The sequence below is a fragment of the Drosophila mojavensis genome, unplaced genomic scaffold (genome assembly GCF_018153725.1).
Source record: "Drosophila mojavensis isolate 15081-1352.22 unplaced genomic scaffold, ASM1815372v1 contig_136, whole genome shotgun sequence".
NCBI classification, from domain to species: domain Eukaryota; kingdom Metazoa; phylum Arthropoda; class Insecta; order Diptera; family Drosophilidae; genus Drosophila; species Drosophila mojavensis.
The window spans coordinates 18,522,091-18,544,425 of record NW_025318667.1 but is presented as its reverse complement, the minus strand read 5'-3'; the positions used below and the strand labels follow the sequence as shown (position 1 = coordinate 18,544,425).

Below are 22,335 nucleotides of genomic sequence, written 5' to 3'. Positions count from 1 at the left end.
AAAATGAATTTTGATTGTTTTGTGTGCTGTTGTTGCTGCTGCTGCTGTTGTTGTTGCTTTCTTGTCGACTTCTTGTTGCTCTGCTTCTTCGTGCCTCGTTGTATATATTTTTGTGGCATTGTTTTAGTTTTTTATATCGCGTACTTGAACTTTTTTCCCCAAGCTTTTGTTGCCTTTAATTTGTTTTTGTTTTTTGGTACTCTATTGTTGTTGTATTTGCTTCTCTTTGTTTTGCATAAATTTGGTGTACCTGTTTTTATTTTTTTTTCGTTTTTCTTTTTAATTTGTGCGCGGAAGCCTTGCATGGCCAAAGGACATTGAAAGTGGACTTCTCTCGCTGTTTCTAGTTGACCATTAAAGCCATTTGACCTTTAACAATTATTTAGCTAATTTATATTTCAATAAAAAATATGTGTTTATTTGTTATGAACTTAGTGATCTTCCCAATTTTACTGCTTACCATATCGTTTCGCTCTTGAAAGTAGGCAATAAAAAGGAAATTCTCTCTTAATTGACTCTGTTATGCATTTTGAGGATATACCATGGAATGTCTTAGGGAATTTTCTCCCACTCTTCAATTTATTGTCGTACTTTTCTTCGATATAAATGAGGTGTTTATGCAAGTTATTGTTTATATTTATGAACTAAGTATAACAATTAATTTATAGTTGTAATATAATTGATTATTTTATGCAGTTTGCTTATCGATTTGAAACGTTTGTTTATTGCCTATTTTATTATAAATTTTTTTTATCAGTCACTTGATTATTTTTCCATAATTTCACCATCAATTTTCCCGGCTCGCCCGTTGCGTGCACAAATTAAATTTATGTGATTTTTGTGCGCCAATGTAAATTTACGCGCAGACAGACAGGTGTGTGTGTGTGTGTGTGTGTAGGCGTGTCCTCTGCACGCTCAGCACGTTTATTCGCACTTAATTCGCACTTTTTGACACCTTTGGTTGTCCGTCAGTTGCACGAAGCGCGACAACGAACCAAAAGCCCAAAACCAAATAAACATAATTACGTTCGTCCTTAATATGAAATCTCCACAGCCAGCCAGCCAGCCAGCCAGCCACGCCCCCATGCCCCACGCCCGACGCCCGACGCCCAAAAGCTAGGGGTTGCCGCAGGCTGTCAGCAACATAATGTGCAACGGGCAAAGCGAACGGCGCGAAATATTATGCAAAATAAATTAATTACCAATTAAGCGTGGTGGGAGTGGCAGGGGGGTGGAGGACTGCCAGTGGGTGGCTGGCATTAAGGGCTGAGCTCCACACAGTGCACACGGACTGCATCAAAGCAGTTGTTGCAGCTGTTGCAGGCATATGGCAGTAACATTTCTGTGATTTTTGAAGTGTTCAGCGGGCGGGGACAGCGGGGGAGGCATGGTGGCGTGTAGGGAGCATTGAGCGTTGGGCTCGGGCTCGCCTCGTTTGCCGTAACGCGTTTCTGTCACATGAGCATCGGCCACTAATTAGTGTCATTAAATCCGCTCCACATGACGACATGCGACAACATTTGCCCCCATTTGCCATCCCCCCTCGGCTGCCCACGCCAATGCAGCTGCCGTTCCCCGGGCGGCGTGTGATGTGACGTTGCCTACTTTTTGGGGCGCATGCATAAAACATGTCACAAAATTGCAGCAGCTTTTGGCCTCGCCTGGTCGTCGTTGGCCAAATAAATAAACCATAAACATAACTGACCGCAAAATCAACTTAATTTCCAGCGTGAGTGTGTGTGTGTGTGTGTGTGTGTGGAATATGAAATGAAAGAGCGACAGTTTCTTATAACCGACGTAACTTCCGTTAACTTGCGTGCAAACCTGTAATTTAAATCCCCGCCTCCATCTTCCACTTGGCTCAACAATTGGGGTTAAAAAGGGTTTAAGTTGCGACACAAAAACCTCACCACGCCCCCGACCCCAACACCGGCCGCGACACCAGCCCCCATCCTCTAGCGGCACCACATGCATATGCATAATTATAGAGCCGGAACCAAAAACGAAACGCAATGGCAAATGGCAAAGGGTGTAAGGTGAGGGGTAAAGGGTAAAGGGTAAAGGCTAGAGGGTGGAGGGTGGAGGTTGGAGGGACCCCGCGGCTAGGGGCTGGCCGGCATCCGCTTAGCAAACTAAACTGTGAAAATGCCGCCGGCCAGAGTTACCCCAAAAACTACGACTCTATGGGTATTACGGACGTAGAAATTTGAATATTGATTGGGTTTAATGAGCGCCCTGGTCGCGCAATTAGCTCGCCCGGCCGGCCGTCCGTGTTACCTGCTCTTCCGTGCGCCCGTATCACCTGCGTCAGGTATCGGTTGCGTTTCCGTCTGCCTTACGGTGAGGCTAAGCAACGATTTGGACTGGGTGGATACCAATTTTCTCAACTCGAAAGTAGATAACAAATTACGTTTAACCATGGGGAGAAGTACAGGTGCTAGCAAATGCCCCGTTATTATAGAGTATTTTTAAAGGGCATTGAATAATTGATGATTGAGAACAAAATGGAATTAGGCAACGAACTGATGGAAATGAAACATTGCAATTGTCAGCTAAGGAAGTGAGTTAGTAAACGAATGGAATGAAAGCAGAAAAACTTATGATAGCAGCTAAGATAAAATAAAGTAAATGGATCAAAGATGAAAGGAAATGAAATTGAAACATGTAAAACGAATTAAATGAAATGATGGAAAATTAAAACTAACGAATATTAAGTGAAATATAATTGTATACTATAGAGGAACATATTGGAATGAAACGTTAACGTATAAAAGGTTACATTGGCATTACATTGTTGCAATTTTGAAAAATGATTGAGAACTAAATGGAATGAAACAGAAAAAATAAATAACGTTTACTGTAAGCCAAAGCCAATTAACCAAAATACCATAAGATCAGACTTAACTCTGAATAAAGTGGAATGACAACAAATAAAATATATCAAATATTGAATATAAAATCGTAATGAAACAAAAAACAGCCAAAATAAAGTGAAATCTAATGCAATGAAACGTAAACAATTCAATTTATGAAATACAATGAAAATAAACAGTTCAGTAACAAACGAAAATGTGCGTACGAAATGGAATGAAACGAAATTAAAGTTAAATGGAATGGAATAGCAAATGCAATGGAATGGAATGTGAAACAAAGCAGGCAAATCGCCAGTTAAATCGTTGCCCAAAATCAAATTTCGTATGCAAATTGAAAAGAGTTGCAGGTGAAAGGGAGAGGGAAGGGAGGGAGAGAGGGAGAGAGGTAGAGAGGTAGAGAAAGCGGCAGGCAGAGAGGAAGGAAGATGAATGTAATGCATAAATTTATTGATCGCCTACGCATTGTACAAAAACTATGAATGCTCAATGAATGCGCTGTCTCCGATAAAGCTGTGCCATGTGGCCACGCCCACTCGTGCGACACGCCCCCCGGCATGCCGCATGCGGCATACAATTGCATTTTGGTGGCAATGAAATTCGAATATGAAAACGTTGCGCCAACATTTAGCATTCAATTCATTTTGAACTAAACTAAATAACAATGCAGTCCGCGAGCAGGAGGCGGAGGCCGGCACTGTAAGGGGGAGTGGCAGACTGCATTGGTTTTGGCCAAGTTAAAGGCTGACTTGGCTGATTGGTATTTGGTACGGCTTTTTAGGGGGCTGGCGTTAAATTTACATAAATTGATTTGATTGAATTTTTATGAGCGAACGTCCATTGGTCGTCGCCCCTCCCCGTACCCCGTCGCCCCGCCCCCTGTGGCCCGTCGCCCGCGGCCCATGGCTGATGAGTTTTTGACACTGGCCGCAGTGCGACGTCTAATTAAAGTCATTGCCAGCAGCTGCACACGCGTGGCACGGAGTAACGTGCCACGGTCTGTGCCCCCAAGGCCGGGTCACAGTTGGTGCTACATGGACAGCGGCAGTGGCAACCATGTTGGCTTAATGCATTTGGCCATGGCCAACGACAATTGAGGCAGGGCGACAGACAATGGTGCCACAACACATGGCAGCCCCATATATGCATGCCTAGCCACAGTCCGTCCCCTTCCCCACACACACACACACACACACACACACACACAAACACAGGCAGCGGCATCTCTGCATATTTTTAGGGCTTCTGGCTGGCAAACAGAAATTGGCAACAAACTAAGTATTTAGCGCTTTGATTTTGGCCTGGTTACACACACACACACACACACACACACACGCATGCATGACCATTCCATTTCATTCCATTTCGTTTCGTTGCATTTTGCGCTCTTCTGTTTCCGTTTTGCCAATGCCAATTTGTCATAAATCTCGTTATTTTAAATCGTTGTTGGCATTTTCTGCTCGCATTGATTTGTTGTTGTTGCTGCTGCTGCTGCCGCTGCTGGCCATTGACAGACGCCTTGGCCATGTTTTGTTATCGTTATCGCGCTGCTGCAGTCAGCAATTTGCAGCGTTGCACACACGCAGCAATAAAGCAAAAGTGACAGTTGTAAATGTTGCGGCTGCTGGTTGAAATTGTCAGCCGCAAAATGTTTCGCTTAAATATGCAAAATATCGAAAGTAAAACTTTCGTTCAAAATGACGCTTATTGAACTCAGATTTTACAGCAATGTAAAAAAAAGAATCGCAGCGATTTAAGCCTGCCTCCTGTGAGAATTGAACTCACGACCCCTGGTTTACGAGACCAGTGCTCTGCCTCTGAGCTAAAGAGGCCATCTGGCGAAGTCGCCGTCAATAAGCTGGATTATAAAGGACCGACGCCCACGCATAACCAATCGGGAGACAGCAGCGCTCAAACACAGCCCAACAAACGGCGATCGAAGCTTGTGTTGTGTTAAAAATAGCACACGCATAGCGGAATTTTTGTTGGATATGACGCAACAGTTTGATCTGATCGAGGTCGCAGCTTGCGATAGTCTCCATTCAGTTTGGGTTTGGGTCGGCCACGTTGACAATGGCTCGTTGGTCTAGTGGTATGATTCTCGCTTCGGGTGCGAGAGGTCCCGGGTTCAACTCCCGGACGAGCCCGCTTAAAATTGTGATCGCACAATTCTTTTCTTTTTTTTTAAATATTTTTTGTTCATTTTTTGCTTTTTATATTTCCGAAGAAAGCTTTACAATTTACATGTAGTTGCGAAAAAGTTCGCACATAGAAGAATGACATACAATTTTGGCAAGCCGTTAATTCAGCGCTTCTGCTAAATTAACAGCGCATTAACAGGCGCCGCGTAAAAGTATGCTATGAAAAGTTGTGGGAGAACATGTTCTAGACGCCGCCGTCTATTAATGGCATTACTGAGCACTGACTATGGGTACGCCTGACAGCTGACAAATGCCGTTAAAATTACTTGACAGTATTGAATAAAACTGGCATCGACGAGACATTTCTTTGTTGATGACAATTCAATCACATAAGTGAAAAAGCTGATTTAAATATATAGTTACAATTGAATACGTTGCTGTTGTGGTCATGTATACAGTTGATTTTGACTACGAATTTAACAACGACCTAAAATTTATTGACTTCAATGCGCCCGAGCGGTTCATAGTGCCCGCCGTGCCGCAGTACTACGGCTACGAGCATTTGACAATGCCACAGACGAACAGCAGCAGCGGCACTCGCCGTCAACAGTGGAAGAGATCGCGGTCGTCGTATGAGGGCTATTGGCAGGAGATTAGCAGACCGAATGTACACACACGGGCTCGTCCCCTCCCTCCACTCCTTCGTTTTTCAGTAAGAAATTGGCTAACTCTCTCTCTCTCTCTCTCTCTCTTTTGCTCTTGCAGATGATGACTATGGATATAACCAAAACAGAACCCGGACTAGTCGGGCTATCATCCAATCAGCAGCAGCAGCAGTCGGCACAGCAGCAACAGCAAACCGCAAACATGAACAACAACGGCCAGAACAGCAACAACAATGGCAGCGGCAACAACAACAATGGCCTGAGCAATGGCAACTCTGTGAACAATGGCAATAACAACAATAATAACAACAACAGCAATAGCAACGTGCAGAGCATTGCGGCCGCCGCTAACAACAACAACAACAACAACAATGGCAGCCAATTGTGCGCCGGCTGTGGCAAGCACATCCAGGACCGTTACCTGCTGCGCGCCCTGGACATGCTGTGGCACGAGGATTGCCTCAAGTGCGGCTGCTGCGATTGCCGCCTCGGCGAGGTCGGCTCCACGCTCTACACCAAGGGCAATCTGATGCTCTGCAAGCGCGACTACTTGAGGTGCGTAACACTGACAGAGAGACAGAGATGGAGAGAAAGAGAAGTAGATCTTTAATCGCTGTTAACTCTCGTTTTGCAGATTGTTCGGGAATACGGGATACTGCGCCGCCTGCAGCAAAGTCATTCCAGCCTTCGAGATGGTGATGCGTGCACGCACCAATGTCTATCATCTGGAGTGCTTTGCGTGCCAGCAATGCAATCATAGGTGAGTGATCCGAGTAACAACGTTATATATCGCCAGCACCCGATAGTTGTGTGAGACAGGCAGGACATTTGATAGGAGAGTTGACATTCCAGTGGAGAAAATGATTTATAATCTTGTACTTATACTGAAAACTATATTGGGATTAAACTTAAATTTATACTTGCACCTCGGCACGAATTTATATTTGCCTGTACTTTTACGAAAGCCCTACGTTTACGTCTAGTTATGCGTATAGCTCTTATATCTACTTCTACATCTATTTCTGCCCCTACTTCTACTTCTACTTCTACTTCTACTTCTACTTCTACTTCTACTTCTACTTCTACTTCTACTTCTACTTCTACTTCTACTTCTACTTCTACTTCTACTTCTACTTCTGCTTCTGCTTCTGCTTCTGCTTCTGCTTCTGCTTCTGCTTCTGCTTCTGCTTCTGCTTTTACTTCTGCTTTTGCTTTTTACTTCTGCTTCTTCTTCTGCTTCTGCTTCTGCTTCTGCTTCTGCTTCTGCTTCTGCTTCTGCTTCTGCTTCTGCTTCTGCTTCTGCTTCTGCTTCTGCTTCTGCTTCTGCTTCTGCTTCTGCTTCTGCTTCTACTTCTGCTTCTGCTTCTGCTTCTGCTTCTGCTTCTGCTTCTACTTCTGCTTCTGCTTCTGCTTCTGCTTCTGCTTTTGCTTTTGCTTTTACTTGCTTTTGCTTTTACTTCTGCTTCTGCTTTTATCTTTCTGCTTCTGCTTCTGCTTCTGCTTCTGCTTCTGCTTCTGCTTTCTATTTCTGCTTCTGCTTCTGCTTCTGCTTCTGCTTCTGCTTCTACTGCTTCTGCTTCTGCTTCTGCTTCTGCTTCTGCTTCTGCTTCTGCTTCTGCTTCTGCTTCTGCTTCTGCTTCTGCTTCTGCTTCTGCTTCTGCTTCTACTTCTGCTTCTGCTTCTGCTTCTTCTGCTTCTGCTTCTACTTCTGCTTCTGCTTCTGCTTCTGCTTCTGCTTCTGCTTCTGCTTCTGCTTCTGCTTCTGCTTCTGCTTCTGCTTCTCTTCTGCTTCTTTCTGCTTCTGCTTCTTCTACTTCTGCTTCTGCTTCTGCTTCTGCTTCTGCTTCTGCTTCTGCTTCTGCTTCTGCTTCTGCTTCTGCTTCTGCTTCTTTCTGCTTTTACTTCTGCTTCTGCTTCTGCTTCTGCTTCTGCTTCTGCTTCTGCTTCTGCTTCTACTTCTGCTTCTGCTTCTGCTTCTGCTTCTGCTTCTGCTTCTGCTTCTTCTGCTTCTGCTTCTACTTCTGCTTCTACTTCTACTTCTGCTTCTGCTTCTACTTCTGCTTCTACTTCTACTTCTACTTCTGCTTCTGCTTCTGCTTCTACTTCTTCTACTTCTGCTTCTACTTCTACTTCTACTTCTACTTCTACTTCTACTTCTACTTCTCTCTCTCTCTCTCTCTCTCTCTTTTTCACACACACTCTCCTATTCCTTATGCTCATTTGCCATATTACCTACTTATGCATTTTTATGGGCCATTTGCCTATCAACAGCTTCTGTAAACATTGCCGAAAAGAAATCCCTTTTTAATCTTTGGCCAATATACATGGCCAAAATGGCACTTGGAATTTTATTATTATGCAGCTAAAGCATCAGCGGCAACAAATTGACATCATTTACAAGCTTGTTTGGCCCTTATTTTGGGTTCTCCTGGATGCCGAGTATGGGGTAATTCGGGCAGCGAGTGTGAGAGAGAAAGAGAGAGAGAGAGATAGAGAGAGAGATAGAGAGAGCAACCCCTTTGAGTGTCATAGAGTTTCTATGAAAACCGCATAAATTTCATGGGCATATTTGATTCTCGTACCCTTCGGGGTGCCATCAACTAGTCATCGGGCTCGCGTGCAGCTCAACCAGCTAGCCAGCTGCCTTTGCGAATTTATTGCATTTGGCCAATTCGGCAAATGTCACTCTAGAGAGTTTTAAAGTGTGTGCGTGAAGCTCGTGACCGGTCAACAAGTATTTCAGTTCCTTTTTTATTTTGTTTTCTTCTTTTCGATTCGCTTTGCATTATTAATGCGACTGCCCATATGCCGTGCCCTGCCCCGATCCCGGCCACTGCCCTTGCTCCTGCCCCTGCCCTGGTTGCCTTCATCTCCATTGGAGCATATTGTAGAAGCAACGGCAACGCATTAAATATTTAAAATGCCGCCACACGGCATTGCCGAACACAAAAATATTGAAATAAATGTTAAAACATATTGGCTTATTGTAAAAATCCTGGCCCACTCCCTCCCATTGCCCATACAATGTTGCCCGGCTGTTGCAAATGCAATCGCTGACGCTTTTGTTTCGCATTGTCGAAAATTGGCTTTAAAAATGTAACAGGCGGCATGTGGCCTAAGTGCGGCCTGTACAGGTTGCCCTTCGAAGTGATGTTGGAAATTAAATAGAATGGGAAGAACTAGTTTCATATTCATATTTGTATTCTTTTATAAATTTGAATTTGGTCACATTTATTTTGCTAACTCTAACAGTTTTCTGTTAAGATAAACACTCAATGTCTGTTCATTTGCTTTATCTGTTAAACTGATAACAGTTGTCTGTGAAGGGCACAAGCAGCAGTCTGTTAACGCTCGTCTGCACTTTGTTAGAGTGAGAGATGGAGAGAGAGGTAGAGAGTCTGTAAGGCGCTCAGCTAAAGCTGCCCTGAGGAATTTCCTTAAGGGAAATTCTAATAAAAATTCCCAAAATTGTAGCCTGCGCTCTTTAAAATCACCGATCAATTTTGTGCGTGTGCGTGTACATAAATATGTATTTTTTTTCCTTCGTTTTCCATTTCCATTTGAGGCTAATCAATTTTTTACGAAAATTAATTCAATTGCCAAAAAAGTCATTGAGGCGTTGTGGCATGGCCAGCGGGCAGCTTGCAATGGCCCTGACTCCTGCCACGCAATCGTGCAGCATTTTTATTGTTGGTCGCACATTTCACATTTAAAATGCGGGACTTCACTTGCCACATCATGAACAGCGGCAGCGGCAGTGGCAGCGACATCAACAAAAAGTCGCTTTGCATTTTTGCTCTTTTTTCCATTCTTCCTGCTCTACGCTGCTTGCTGTCACTCTCTCGCTCTTAGTGTGTATTGAGTACATGTGTGTGTGTGTGTGTGTGTTTTTTTTTTAACGAAAGTGCATCGAATGTGTTTGTTGTTTTTATTTTTATGTTGTTACTGAAAAGTTTGCATAATTTCCTGTCGCCAGCATCGACGACGTCGTTAGTTGACTGGCAGGCAGCCCAGCAGTGCGAGGGAGAAGGAAAGTAACAGTAGCGGTAAACAGAGCGCGAAGTTTGGCAGTGAATCTTTTCGTGCGAGCACAAGCCAGAGTAGTAGAAGAGAGATAGAGTGAGTGAGCGAGCGAGCGAGTGAGTGTGAGAGGAAGCTGAAGAAATAACAGCGTGCGCCATTTTAACAATTTTTGTATTTCCTGTTGACAATTTGTTGTTGGTCTTCACTTGCCCGGATGTGCGAGTCCTCCACACACACACACACACACACACACACACACACGCACACACGCACACACATGTCTGATGTGTGGTGTGCATGTCACAGGTGCGTTCAATGCCATAGCCAAAAGTTGTCGTTGCTCTTCTTTTTCATACTTTGTTGACTCGAGCATTTTTTGTTGTTTTGGTAGATAAACAAAGCGTTTTTCATGTAGACGACGCCATGCCACACCCACACAGCCCACATATGTGTGTTTGTTTGTACATAGCCAGTGCCAGTGCCAGTGCCAGTCCGTCAATCGATTTGCTGCAACGCCAGCAGCCAACAAGAAAATGAAACCAACAAAAAATCAGAAGAACCAAAAAATAGCAAAAAACATTGACGTAAATCAAAAGCCGAATTTCATATCCGCTGTAAGTCTGCTGTAAGCCGATGTCCCTACCCCTACCGCTATTCCTACCCCTATCCATGCCCCTTACCTCTTCACTGCTGCCTAGCCCGCTACTCCTCTGGCCAGATAGGGCATACGTACTTGTCAAACATAAAAATGTTGCACTAGCTAGCAAGCGGCATGTGCACAAAGCCAACAAGCTGGTTCTGAAAGTCTTAATATAGCTAATATAGAGTAAACAGGAAAAATAGTTAAGATCAGATAGTACATATTCATACATACATATTATAGATACATAAATAGATCGGCTGATATAATAAAAACATGAATGGAAAAAGCACATACATATATAGATGATCAAGTGATTGATAAATATATATTGCTAGAGAAATTGAATGACCAATATAGATATATCGTACAGACGAATAGTTAAATATAAGTATACATCGATTTGATCGATAGATAGTTTAACGATCAGGTGTATAGAAAGAACAACGAATGAATAAATAGATTATTGGGTAGGTAGACAGTTAGATTATACAAAGCTAGCAAAGGGTGAAATAAATAGAAATTGAATTATGCAAGCGATCAATATAACAGTATTATAACAGAGGCACAGTTTAGTATAAATATGTATTGCACTGACTAAAATTTCGCTTGTACTTAAGCATCAGTATAACAGTCGTATAACAGTGGTATAACAGAAAGACATTTAAACTGAAATCCGCAACCATGACAGATAGAACAATAATAGATATGAATATAACATAGTATATACTATACATATCAGCATATTCTTACGTAAGAGCATTTAGATTGCTTCATTTAATTGGAGTCTCTGTGCCGTGGCTTGTTTGCTTTGAAATGTGAGCTGTGTATTTCGTGTGTTGCTTCTTTTTTTTTATATATATATTCTGTTGGAGTTTTCCGAATGTTGGGCAACTGTTGCGTAGACGCCCCTTCAGCACCCAGCACCCATCACCCGGCACTGCTTGTCCCGTTGTCAGCCTGTACAGGTGCTAACATAAATATTTTGACAAAGGGCTTCATGCACACACACACACACACACGCGCAGACACATGCTTTGGGGCAGGGCATTGGACTTCATTTGCAGTTGGCCGTACGCCCACAGTGGACTGCAGTGAAGCGGAACTTGTTCTGCTACTACGTAACGTTTCACCTGTTACCCCTGTTGCGCTGTATCTTGTAGCAATTGCAGATCTGTGGCCCGTTTCCTGCTGCTGTGCCTCTGACATTTTCAAATGCTTATCTCTGACTTCCTTGTGAACGATGTCATCAAACCGTTGTCTCGTCCCATTCATTTGATACTGTTGTTGGTCCTGCTGCTGCTGCCACTGTGGCGGCTCCTGCTGCATGTCTTCGTCTGTGCTTTTGTTTCAGCCAACCCAGTTCCTGGCCATTCACTCTGACAGCCCTCGCAGTCGGCAGCTTAACAGTTGCCTGTCAATTGACATCTTTGTGCTGTTTGTCTGTCTCTCTCAGGACGTCGCTTGCAGGCTTACGCAAGTGGAAAAATCGTTTCCACTTAGCAGGTTCCTGTTCCTCCATCTGGTTCAACTCTGGCATAAAGAATGCCTTGTTTATATAATTTATATATGTATTGTATATAGTTGTAAAAGTATATATACATATATTTATCAGTTATATAAACCCATCACTGTGGCATCTATAAAGTCTCTTTATACAAGATTCAGTTTTTAAATTCCAATTAGAATTCCATATTCGAGCTCATTTAATGTATATCAATTGGCTTCTCACTAGGGTTATCGAATATTTTGGAAATATGATTATCCATGGTATTTTAAGTTTTGAAAAATATCAATATGATATTTGATACGAACCTTAAACATATCGATATATCAATATTTTTCGATTTTTATTTTTTAATATTTTTTCCATCAATAAATTTATATTCCATCCCAAAAAACAAGAATAATAAGAATAAGTATTTTTTCTTTATATGATAAAGGCCGCTTAACTCCAATATTCGGTACTCAAAGTTATCACAGGGCTTTTTATTTTTTCATATGCGACGCCATATCTGATTTTTATAACTTTAAGGAAATGTTCCATTTTTAAAGTCCGAATAATTCGTTTTCATCATATTCAATTTTTTGCACTTTTCGCTTGGTTCACTTTTTACTCAAATATATAGAAAAAAATCGATATTGAGACAAAAAAAATGTTCCGATATAAATATATTTTTTATACAAAAATATCGATATATTGGTATTTTACTATATTTTCGAAAACCCTACTTCTCACTCAAATCATAATCTAACCCTCTCTCTTTCCCACCTTCCTTGCAGATTCTGTGTTGGGGATCGCTTCTACCTATGCGAGAATAAAATACTCTGCGAATACGACTATGAGGAGCGTCTGGTGTTCGCCTCGATGGCCAATCATCCGATGCTGAAGCGTCATGTCTCGTCCCTGGGTCAGGGCTCGCCGACTGGAGCAGCGGGCGGTGCTGGCAATGCGGGCGGGCTGCTGGGCGGCGGACCGGGCGGTGTGACGGGCGGCGCCAATGTCAATGGCGGCGGCGTTGGTGGCGGCATGGTCAATGGACCGCGCACGCCAGGTGATCACAACAACAACAATGGACCCCAAACGCCAACTGGCGGCGGTGTCGGCGTCGGCTCGCCGTTTGCGGCCGCTGCCGCTGCAGCTGCCGCCGCGCACATGAAGAACCAGCTGGGGGCGTCCAGCTAAAATAAAGCCCTGGGCATGAGCGGCAGCGGCAGCGGCAGCAGCGGCATCGGCGGCTCCGGTCAACAGTTTTATGGAGCCGCCGGCTTTGGGCTGCATCAGCAACAGCAACAGCAGCAACAACAACAGCAGCAGCAGCAGCAGCAGCTCATGGGCATGGGCATGGGCATGGGCGTGGGCGTGGGCGTGGGCGTGGGCATGGGCGGCGGCAGCGGCAGCGGCGGCATTGCGGGCGGAGGCGTCGGCAGCATGGGCAGCAGCTGCAGACGCTACCAAAGAAAGTTCTACAATCGCAACTGAACGGCGCCGGTCGAGCGCATTGGCTCGACTTATCGATTGATATATCGATAATTATCAATATGTTATAACTACGTATAAACCATAAAATGTTCGTTTTGCTTTGACTGAGTTAAAGTTTTGTAGCTTTAGTTATTAAACTATTCTTTTATTTTATTATTTTATTTCAAAATTTTTTGATTTATCGGTTCCTTTAAGCTCTGTAAATACTTTGCGTGCAATTTGTGCAAAAAAAAAAAAAAAAAAGAAGCAAAACATAAAAACAACAAAAACATAACTTAAATACAAAATTACATGTCTAAGAACACAATATATGAAGAAAACGAGAAAAACTGTTATATTTTACAAAAAAAAAAAACAGAACAATAATTTTTTTTTTTTTTTTTAATTTGTAAGCTCGATCGCCGCTTTCCAAAGCTACGCATATGTATGTGAGTATGTATGTGTATATGCATATATTTGAAGCGTGCGGTGCCAAAATAATTCAAAGCAGTGCCAAAAAAAAAGAAAAAAAAAATTAACTAAAACTATTTAAAAAATAATTAATTATTAGCGGCAAAACCATTATTTTGTAACTTTTGTTGCTTTTTTATTTGTAAATTGACAAAAGAAATTATGACGAAAAAAACTTCTCTATGACAAAAAACATGTTGTTTGGGGAATACCCTTACTAACTGTATACAAATATGATTTGCTTTGATCTCTTTAAGCTAATAATAATATTTTGATATTGATATCAAAGTAGATGATCCAAGGCATAAGATTTGATTAGTTAAGAACGAAATTGAATTTGATATACAAATTATTTATTTGTCATGGAGAAGTGGGCGGGCAATATTGAAAATTGTTTATAGTTTTCATTAAAATTTAAATAAGTTAAGCATCCCCACCGACCAATTCTAATATTTCTTATTTATATATTTATATGATTTTTTTTTTTTTTTTAATTCAATTTAAATGTGCCGCTGGTTGTAAAAATAATATATATATATATATCTATACATATATATAAATTTGGCATTTTGTGTAATGTGTAAATATTAAAAGAATTTCTATTTTCTATATGTGTATAACATAAACAAAAACAAGAATGAAAAGAAGAAAAAAAAAAAAAAAATATACAATTTCACTTTCGTGAATGAGTGTAATAAGGATAATTTTGCGCGTTCATTTTAAAGTCTGTTAAAGCAACATTGTTGATTATTATTTAAGTTTAGTTAGTGCGAGGCTAAAATGATTTTTTTTTTACCAATTGTAAAGATGTGCTTAGAGTGATGGAAGAGCAGAGAGATAGAGAAGCCTTGAGATAAGCATACACTAAACATAACAAAAAATGAAGAGGAAGAGCTGAATATATAAATGTATAAAATAGAACAGCAAAACGAAGCAAAAGCAAAACTAAAAAATAAAAAATATAATCTAGTTACAATATAAATGTATTTATTAATATGCTATACAAAATTTTTTTTATTACTATTATTAATATCATTATTATTATTATTATTATTATTATTATTACTATGATTATTATTCAATACGCATATTTAAATGTCAGCTACTCATGCGATTCCATTTAATCTATAATTAAAAACTAAGCGTTAACTTTACAAAAAAAAATAAAATAAAAAGAAAGAAACGACAAAAAAAAATAAACAATATAAACTAGAAAAAATAATCACGTGTATGAAAAACGTATAAAACACTATATATATATATGAATAAATAAAAATAGTATATATATTTATGAATTATACTGAGTGGAAAATTGTAAGTCTTAAGCAAAATGCAAAAGCAGTGAAAAGAAAAACCAAAGTGTGTATAAGGAAATTAAAACAGAACTAAATATAAAAAAAAAAAAATTTAAACAAGCTATTCAATATACATATATATGCATATGCATATGTATACTTATAAACTGTACTACCTACACACACACGCACACACATACACACATAAAAACCCACACACACATCAACACATATATGTTTAATAAATGTAAAATGCATAAGTGAGAAGTTTTTTTTTTTTGTGTCAACAATTGCGCAACGTCAAGAATCAAAAATATTTAAACTTTAACTTTAAGCTAAACATTAAATGATATAACGCATGATATAGAACCTTTGTGCGTTTGGAAGCTAGCGAAAAAGAAGAACGCAAATAAACAAAGATAAATCAAAAATGGGAAAACACAAAAAAAAAAATATGAATATTAAAAAAAAAAAAAAACCAAATAAAAATAAATGTAATTAACAAAATTAAAAAAATATATATATACATATGACTTTTATTGCCGAAGCTTAAGCTTGTGGTTTTTGAAGGGAATGACAAGGAATGGCGAGGAGGAATACCTCTATAATAGACTTCCTATATGTATTTCTATGTCAGTTAAGCTATAGCACAATGTCTTAACTCGATTTTAGTTTTCATTTAAGACATTGTTGATGGTAATCTTCATTTTCCAGTTTTCTAGTTCAGTGTCTGCTCATGGAGATAAAATAGACTTTTCCATATACATAGTATTTGATATTTCCAGTTTCATACTTCTTTGTATTGTGAACTAATTGAAATTCTGCAGTGAGTTTAATATATAATTCTATGACTAGTATATTTTTTAGATACTATACCTTATGCTGCTGATATACTGATCCTCAGACAGCGAGGACTCTGTCACATTTGGTGTTGTAAAAATCATAGCTTCTAAGAATAGCACACTGACTAGAACTGGATCTGAGCAAGAGTATTCGTGATTTTTCCGGTTTCGACTTCCTGAGACGCGTCCTTTCGAGACGATTTGCTGCACTAAAAAGTCTTGGAGTAATCCAAAATGACAAACCGAAAAAACCAAACATTTGCTTCTAAGCGCGATCGATCTCAGTTACATAATCGTCGCTCTCAGACTGTTCTCTCTAAGTGAGAGTGAGGGACAATTATTTGCGGTCTTAGAGAAACACTTGACAGATACTTGGGTGTTCTGATTTCTATATAAAATAATTTATTATTTTTTATAATACATATGACTTAATAGTTTAAATTTAATACGTTAACAACACAGTAAAAAAAACAGTAGTAAAATAGTAGGAATGTTAATTTTTGTAAAAATTTATCTAATTCTTAGTTTGGGAGATTGTCATAATCCCAGTTTTGCAGTTAAAGGCCTATGGATTGCATCTCATACCATAAAGAGCTCTATATACAGCTCTTATATTTTTAATTTTCATATTCAATGCGCAGATATTATGTTGATATGATATTTATACCGATTATAATAAATATTGTAAATCACAATTTTGCAAAAATAGAAATATTGTTTAAGGTTTTTGGGTTGATTCACGAAGCTGCCTTTCAGCTATTCAAATACTGCTAATTATTATCTCTAGTCAAAATTTCATATCCTTAGTTTTGATTTGTAAATGTAAATCTTTCAATATTTTAGGTGGAACAGATATTTCAATGGCCCTTAAAATGTTTCCATGCATCGCAGCTTAGCTCAATTTAGCTATTTGGCTGTGCTTTGATTGTAAAGCTATTGTTGTTGTTGTTGTTGTGGCTGCTGTTGCTATTGTTGTTGTTGTTATTGTTATTGTCAATTGGCATTTGGCGTGGAGGCTTGTGCTTGACATTTGTTGACTCTTTTGCTTTGACAGCCATTAATCACGACATTGTTGTTGCCAATTTCAAATCTGCAGCAAATGAAAGAGATTTAGAGAGTGTGAGAGAGAGAGAGCGAGAGAGAGAGAGAGTGAGTGAGTGGGAGAGCAGGAGACAGACAGTAAGCGTAGCTAGTTGGCATGAGTTACTATTGATAGGCTGTCAGTGGAGAGGGATGCTGCTGCTTCTGTCGAGGAGGGGGGAGTGAGGAGGAGGGTATGGCAGCCTGATAAATGATGTTTCATATTTTGAAGCTGGCTGCAATTGAAATAATAAAACGTTATGGCGTTCGGCGTACCACAGCAACGCGCTGCCAGCCCCAGCCACACAAACACCACTGCACTATGGGGAAAAATCCAAATTATCGGGTATTAATTAATAACTTAAAAACTAAGCCAGATTTTTTGATCCGGTTTTTGTATTATTAATATGTATACCATCAGAAATATATTTTAGAAAAATGGGCGTGTCACCGCCCACCCAAAAAAATTTATTAAAATTTTGTATTAAAAATTTTTTTTTTTTTTTAAGAATTTTGCTTGTTCATACTTTAAAATAATAATTTTAATTGAAAACAATCGAACTTTCATAAAATCGAAATTAGTTTTCTTCAGTTTCGAGTTCCAAATCAGCCAGAAATATTGATCCGCTAAAAAAATTCGGGTTCTTCAACTGATTTAATTGTGCCTTCAACTTTACATAATACAATACGTACAACTTCATTAGACAGCGACCTTTATGCTTTCAAACTCTTTTCTAAAGATTTGCCGAAGAAATAATCTGATCAGATGTATCCATTGTTAAAAACCATCAGCGAAATTATGGATTCTGCTCTCATGCTCTCATGCATGATGAAATTAGTCTGATTTATAGACCTGGTTGGGCAAATCAGACGCTTCCCTTACCAAAAAAGCCTACAGGATGAACAGTACTTTCCATAATCTGCCTCAAATGAACAATTATTTTTATAAACATTTGCTGTCATAGGCAGTCATTCATAGTTGTCAGCTAGTTTTTGTTCCTGCTGCATTTCTTCCATTTGTAATTTATATTTTGGCAAAAAAAGCGGCTTTTGCTTTTTTAATATCATTTATAAGTTGAATCAATATTAGTCTTATTTAGTTTCAAAATCACAATTACTATTTCTTGGTTAGAGTTGCCTTTTTCATTGAGCCAAATATCACACAGGTCAGCTCATAGTCACCTGCTAAAAATTGATTTGCGCCGGTTGTGCGCAAAAGTGCACATTGAGACAAAGGCACTAAGATCCCAATTGATTACTCTATAACATGCAATTGGAATTACACTGGTGCGCCCTGGTGGCTGTTTTATATGTCTTTGCAAAGTTTAATTTTATTTACAAGAAATGAAATTTGACAACATTTGCTAATTATACAATAAATGATTAAAATAAGTTCAAACATCAATTGGTTTTTAAGCCAACGCATAGTAGAAGCCCTAAAAATTCATATCCTTTTAAATTTCTCAAAAATAATGTCTGGTCATTGAATAACGATGATTTGAAAATCGGCTAACACAAATTGTAAGCTGAAGGCAAATGCTTTTCGAAGATAACAGCTGACTTTAACAGCTGTTAGGCTTAACAGTGGACTGTTATTCAACATTTTGGGTACAGTACCTTAAAGTTTGGAGTTTTATTAAGATGTTAACATAAAAAAATTATAAATTTTCATACTTCGCAAAAATGACTAAATACCCGAAAAACGGCAAAATTCCCCATAGTGCACTGCAACCCCAACCCCAACCCCAACCCCAACACCAATTCTGCCGCTTGATTAATGAAACTTTAAAAGGGAACACGCGTCCTTGTTGCTGCCGTTGAAGCTTTTGTCTGCGGCTGCGGATGCGCGCAACTAGAACGACCGCAAAAACTTTTCGATAAGCGATCTTTTCAATATACATAGATATAGTGTGTGTGTGTGTGTGTGTGTGACAAAGTTTAGGCGTCTTATTGGTTTGCCTTCGTCGATATAAGAAAGGCAAAGGACGTCGCGTCGCCGCTGCAGGCCATAACAATAAAAGTCATTTATAGATTTCGATTTGTGTGCGTGTGTGTATGGGTGTGTGTGTGGCACATGTGTGCCCCAAGGGTAGTGTGCCTCAGCAGTTGGGGCATAAGTTTGACGTTGCATAGTTTTAGGCTGCTTATCAGCACTTTTGTTTTATTGTGTGCGGCCTGGCCGCAGTTCGCTGTCTTTGACTCGTGGGCGGTGCGGTGTGGGGGCGTCACTGTCTTCGCCCTTGCCCCTCTCTCTCTCTCTCTCTCTCTCTCTCCCTCTGCCTCTGTCTTTGTCTTTGTGCCGTCGACTGGTGTCATAATCAGTATAATGCTTATGAAAACGTCTTTTGTGTCCTTCGCTTATCAGCAAATGTCCTGCGTCCCCTTTGTTTATGGCCCCGTCGCGTCGTCGCTCCAGCCGAATCTATAAAAATAATGTTTCAATTTGATACGCTCTACAGTTCCGGCCACTGCCCTCATTTACTCTCTGTCAATCACAAAATATTGTTGAAAAATGCTTTCCATCAAAATATATCCATCGGCAATGGGAGTCCTGCTGAAATACTTAATTAAGTTTGAGCAATATTTAGATACATTCTTTTCAGAACTATCGCATAAACTTCTTCAAAGCAAATTGAGTCATTGGCAATTATTTTCAATAGCTTAAAGCTAACTTAACTCTGGCTCATATTCAAGTCTGGTACAAATGTTAAGAAAAACGTCTCTGGAATTATAATAATAATATAGAATGCATTGCTGTCGTTGCTTATGCCTGAATTTTTATATAATTTACCAATGCCTTAAAGTTGAAATTTAGCTTATATCAATATCAATATATATTATGGTAATTCCCAAAAGCTTAAAAACGGCTAAAAAAGCTACAATTTTACTGATCAAAGTTAAATTTTATAATTGATCTATCAACTAAATTCTATGGAAAGTATAACGAATTTAAGATTTTTCTCATCATCTGTTTGTCTGTCGATCGGTTTTTCTTTTTCTCTCCCGTTATCTTGTTGTTTGTTTCTATTTTTTGCTTATTTCTACCATTCTCCTTCCTCTTTTCTGTTTCCCATCTTCTTTCTTATCGTTCATTCATATCGTTTTGGAGTACTTTACGGTCACTCTCCACCGTCTCTCCACTTTTTACTCTCTTTGTATTTACTTTATTTATTCATTCTTTTATTCCTCTCGCCACTCCCTCCATCATCTATGTATTTGTTTCTCTTTTCTATTCTATCTCTGATCTGGCTCAACTAATATACGGTAATATGCTTATATTATATGTCAAATCAGGTTTCAGACTTGCTTAATTACAGCTAGAAAAGTCAGTCGAGAACAATGCTCACCCTTTCATCCGCTCCACCCGCTCCAGCTGCAACCACTAGCACCACCACCACCACCACAACAACAACAACAACAACAGGAGCAACCAGAGCGATAACAAGAATAACAATATCAAGTGTCCATCGTTTTAATTTAAAACAAACAAAAGCATTGTTCAAGCAATTAAATTCATGATTATTACGATTATTGCGATGCTGTCATATTGAATTGGACAACCCTTAAGTCAGCCAATGCACGGGAGCAACAGCACTCTGCCCTGCCCAGCCAGGGGTGGGCAGGGGGGGAATGGTGGCAACGTAAAAGACACTTGACAAATTCCGAGCTGCCGCCGCGTGCTTAATTAAATGAGTTTGCGCACAACTCTTTTCATGTTTTAATTACGCAAATACTTAGCATAGCTCAGCACGGCAGCTACTGCTCCAGCTCCAGCAAGGCATCAGGGCAACAGGGTAACAACAATGGCAATAAGATATATCAAAATATGCATGAGATAGAAATTTGTCTAAGCTTTCGGGCTTTGGCGCTGTTGCCTTTGTAATGCGAGCCACTTCAAAGCGGGAATGTCGTCAAAATTCAACGAAGCTCTCTCACACTCAACATCGGCCTCTCCAACTCTCCAACTCTACACTCATACCTTAACTCGCTCACATTACTGCTGCTCGAATTGTTAGAGTAATTAGTTCAGCTGCATGCCCGATCGGCAGCAACAACAATAACAGAGCGCGGACTTAACGAATGTCTTTGTATGAGTGAGCGAGTGTGTGTGCCTGTGTGTGTGTGTGTGTGTAGAGCAGCGTGTCAGATTCGTAATAAGAGAGTCGTATTTAAAATTTCAACGTATTTTTTGGTCAGCTTTCCTTTGCAGAGTCAATTTACCGTTCGGGTTTACAGTTGTCACAGTTAATAGTGCATTGACATACTCATATACATACACAAGCAGCGTGTATGTGTATGTATGCATGCATTTGCAACTGCAATAAATATGCTCAGCCCACACAGCGAGCAAAGGCCAATCGAGCGCAGTGGCCCCACCCGCAAACAGATACAAACCCCACCACCAGCAGCACCACAAATCTGACCCACATGTCAAGCGATGCACATAGCTAAAGACACACAAAGTTAGCTAAGAATGTGCGACAGAGAGAGAGTGTGTGTGAGAGAGAGAGAGAGGAAAGAGCAGTGGGAGCTCGTTGGCGTAGTGTTTGTTTTGGGATTGGGGGTCCCAAAGGCGTAGGTGTGGCCAAATGTTAAATATATATACATATATATCCGTTGTCGTCGTCGTCGTATCATTGTCGACAACGTCTTAAAGGAGAGCGCGGAGAGCGGTGAGAGAGAGCAGCGCGTGGCAAATGTAAACGCCCACTTTTTGTTATTGCTTGTAAGCATAGCTCCAAGGGCCACCACCACCACACAGCATAGCAAACACTTACACATACACACACACAGGCAAATGGAAGCACAGCAGAAAAAAGCGTCAAGTGTTATGTTAACGTTAACAGCGCTCTGCTCTGTTAAGTCCGTGTGTCTGTTGGCATCGCGTTGTAGGCGTCGCCCTTAGCGCCAACAAATTTAACAGCAACTTCAACTAAACATTGTTGTTGCTGTTGTTGTGGCAATTGTTGCTGTTGTTGTTCAAGTTGCGCTTTTGACTGCCTCTTTGGGCTATCTGATGCAGACAAACTTTGCAATCAGGGTTGCATTCACGACCCCAGGCTTGAGCTAGCCATGCCTCATATAACCACGTTCCGTTCATTTTTCCGTGGCAGTTGCAGTTGCACTTGCACTTCGACGCCCACCCCACCCATTTTGTTCAGGGTAATTTTCTTGATTTAATTAAAAGTTGTTAGCCTTGCACGCAAGGAAGCCTCTAAACGTTACAGTTTGCCAGTCATTCTGTCAATTTCCATTCGAGCCATCACTAATTTATGATACCAAACCGCACATATGGACTGTAATAGCTGCAATTTAGATAAACATTTACGACAGCTATTTCATAAT

The 22,335-nt window shown here is 40.2% G+C and overlaps 1 protein-coding gene and 2 non-coding genes across 3 annotated transcripts; 2 read left to right on the top strand and 1 right to left on the bottom strand.

Annotated features, from left to right (window-relative positions):
- Positions 1-4,630: 4,630 nt before the first annotated feature.
- On the bottom strand, positions 4,631-4,702 carry Trnat-cgu. Its single transcript has one exon. It is a non-coding gene; the product is annotated as a tRNA-Thr (tRNA).
- A 243-nt stretch (positions 4,703-4,945) lies between these two features.
- Trnap-cgg lies at positions 4,946-5,017 on the top strand. The gene has a single exon. It is a non-coding gene; the product is annotated as a tRNA-Pro (tRNA).
- A 315-nt stretch (positions 5,018-5,332) lies between these two features.
- On the top strand, positions 5,333-13,194 carry LOC6584174 (1-phosphatidylinositol 3-phosphate 5-kinase). The gene is made up of 4 exons (XM_002009796.4): positions 5,333-5,678; positions 5,777-6,231; positions 6,311-6,436; positions 12,623-13,194. Exons 1-4 carry the CDS (start codon positions 5,460-5,462, stop codon positions 13,023-13,025), a joined length of 1,203 nt encoding a protein of 400 aa, XP_002009832.3. The 5' UTR covers positions 5,333-5,459; the 3' UTR covers positions 13,026-13,194.
- Positions 13,195-22,335: the final 9,141 nt, after the last annotated feature.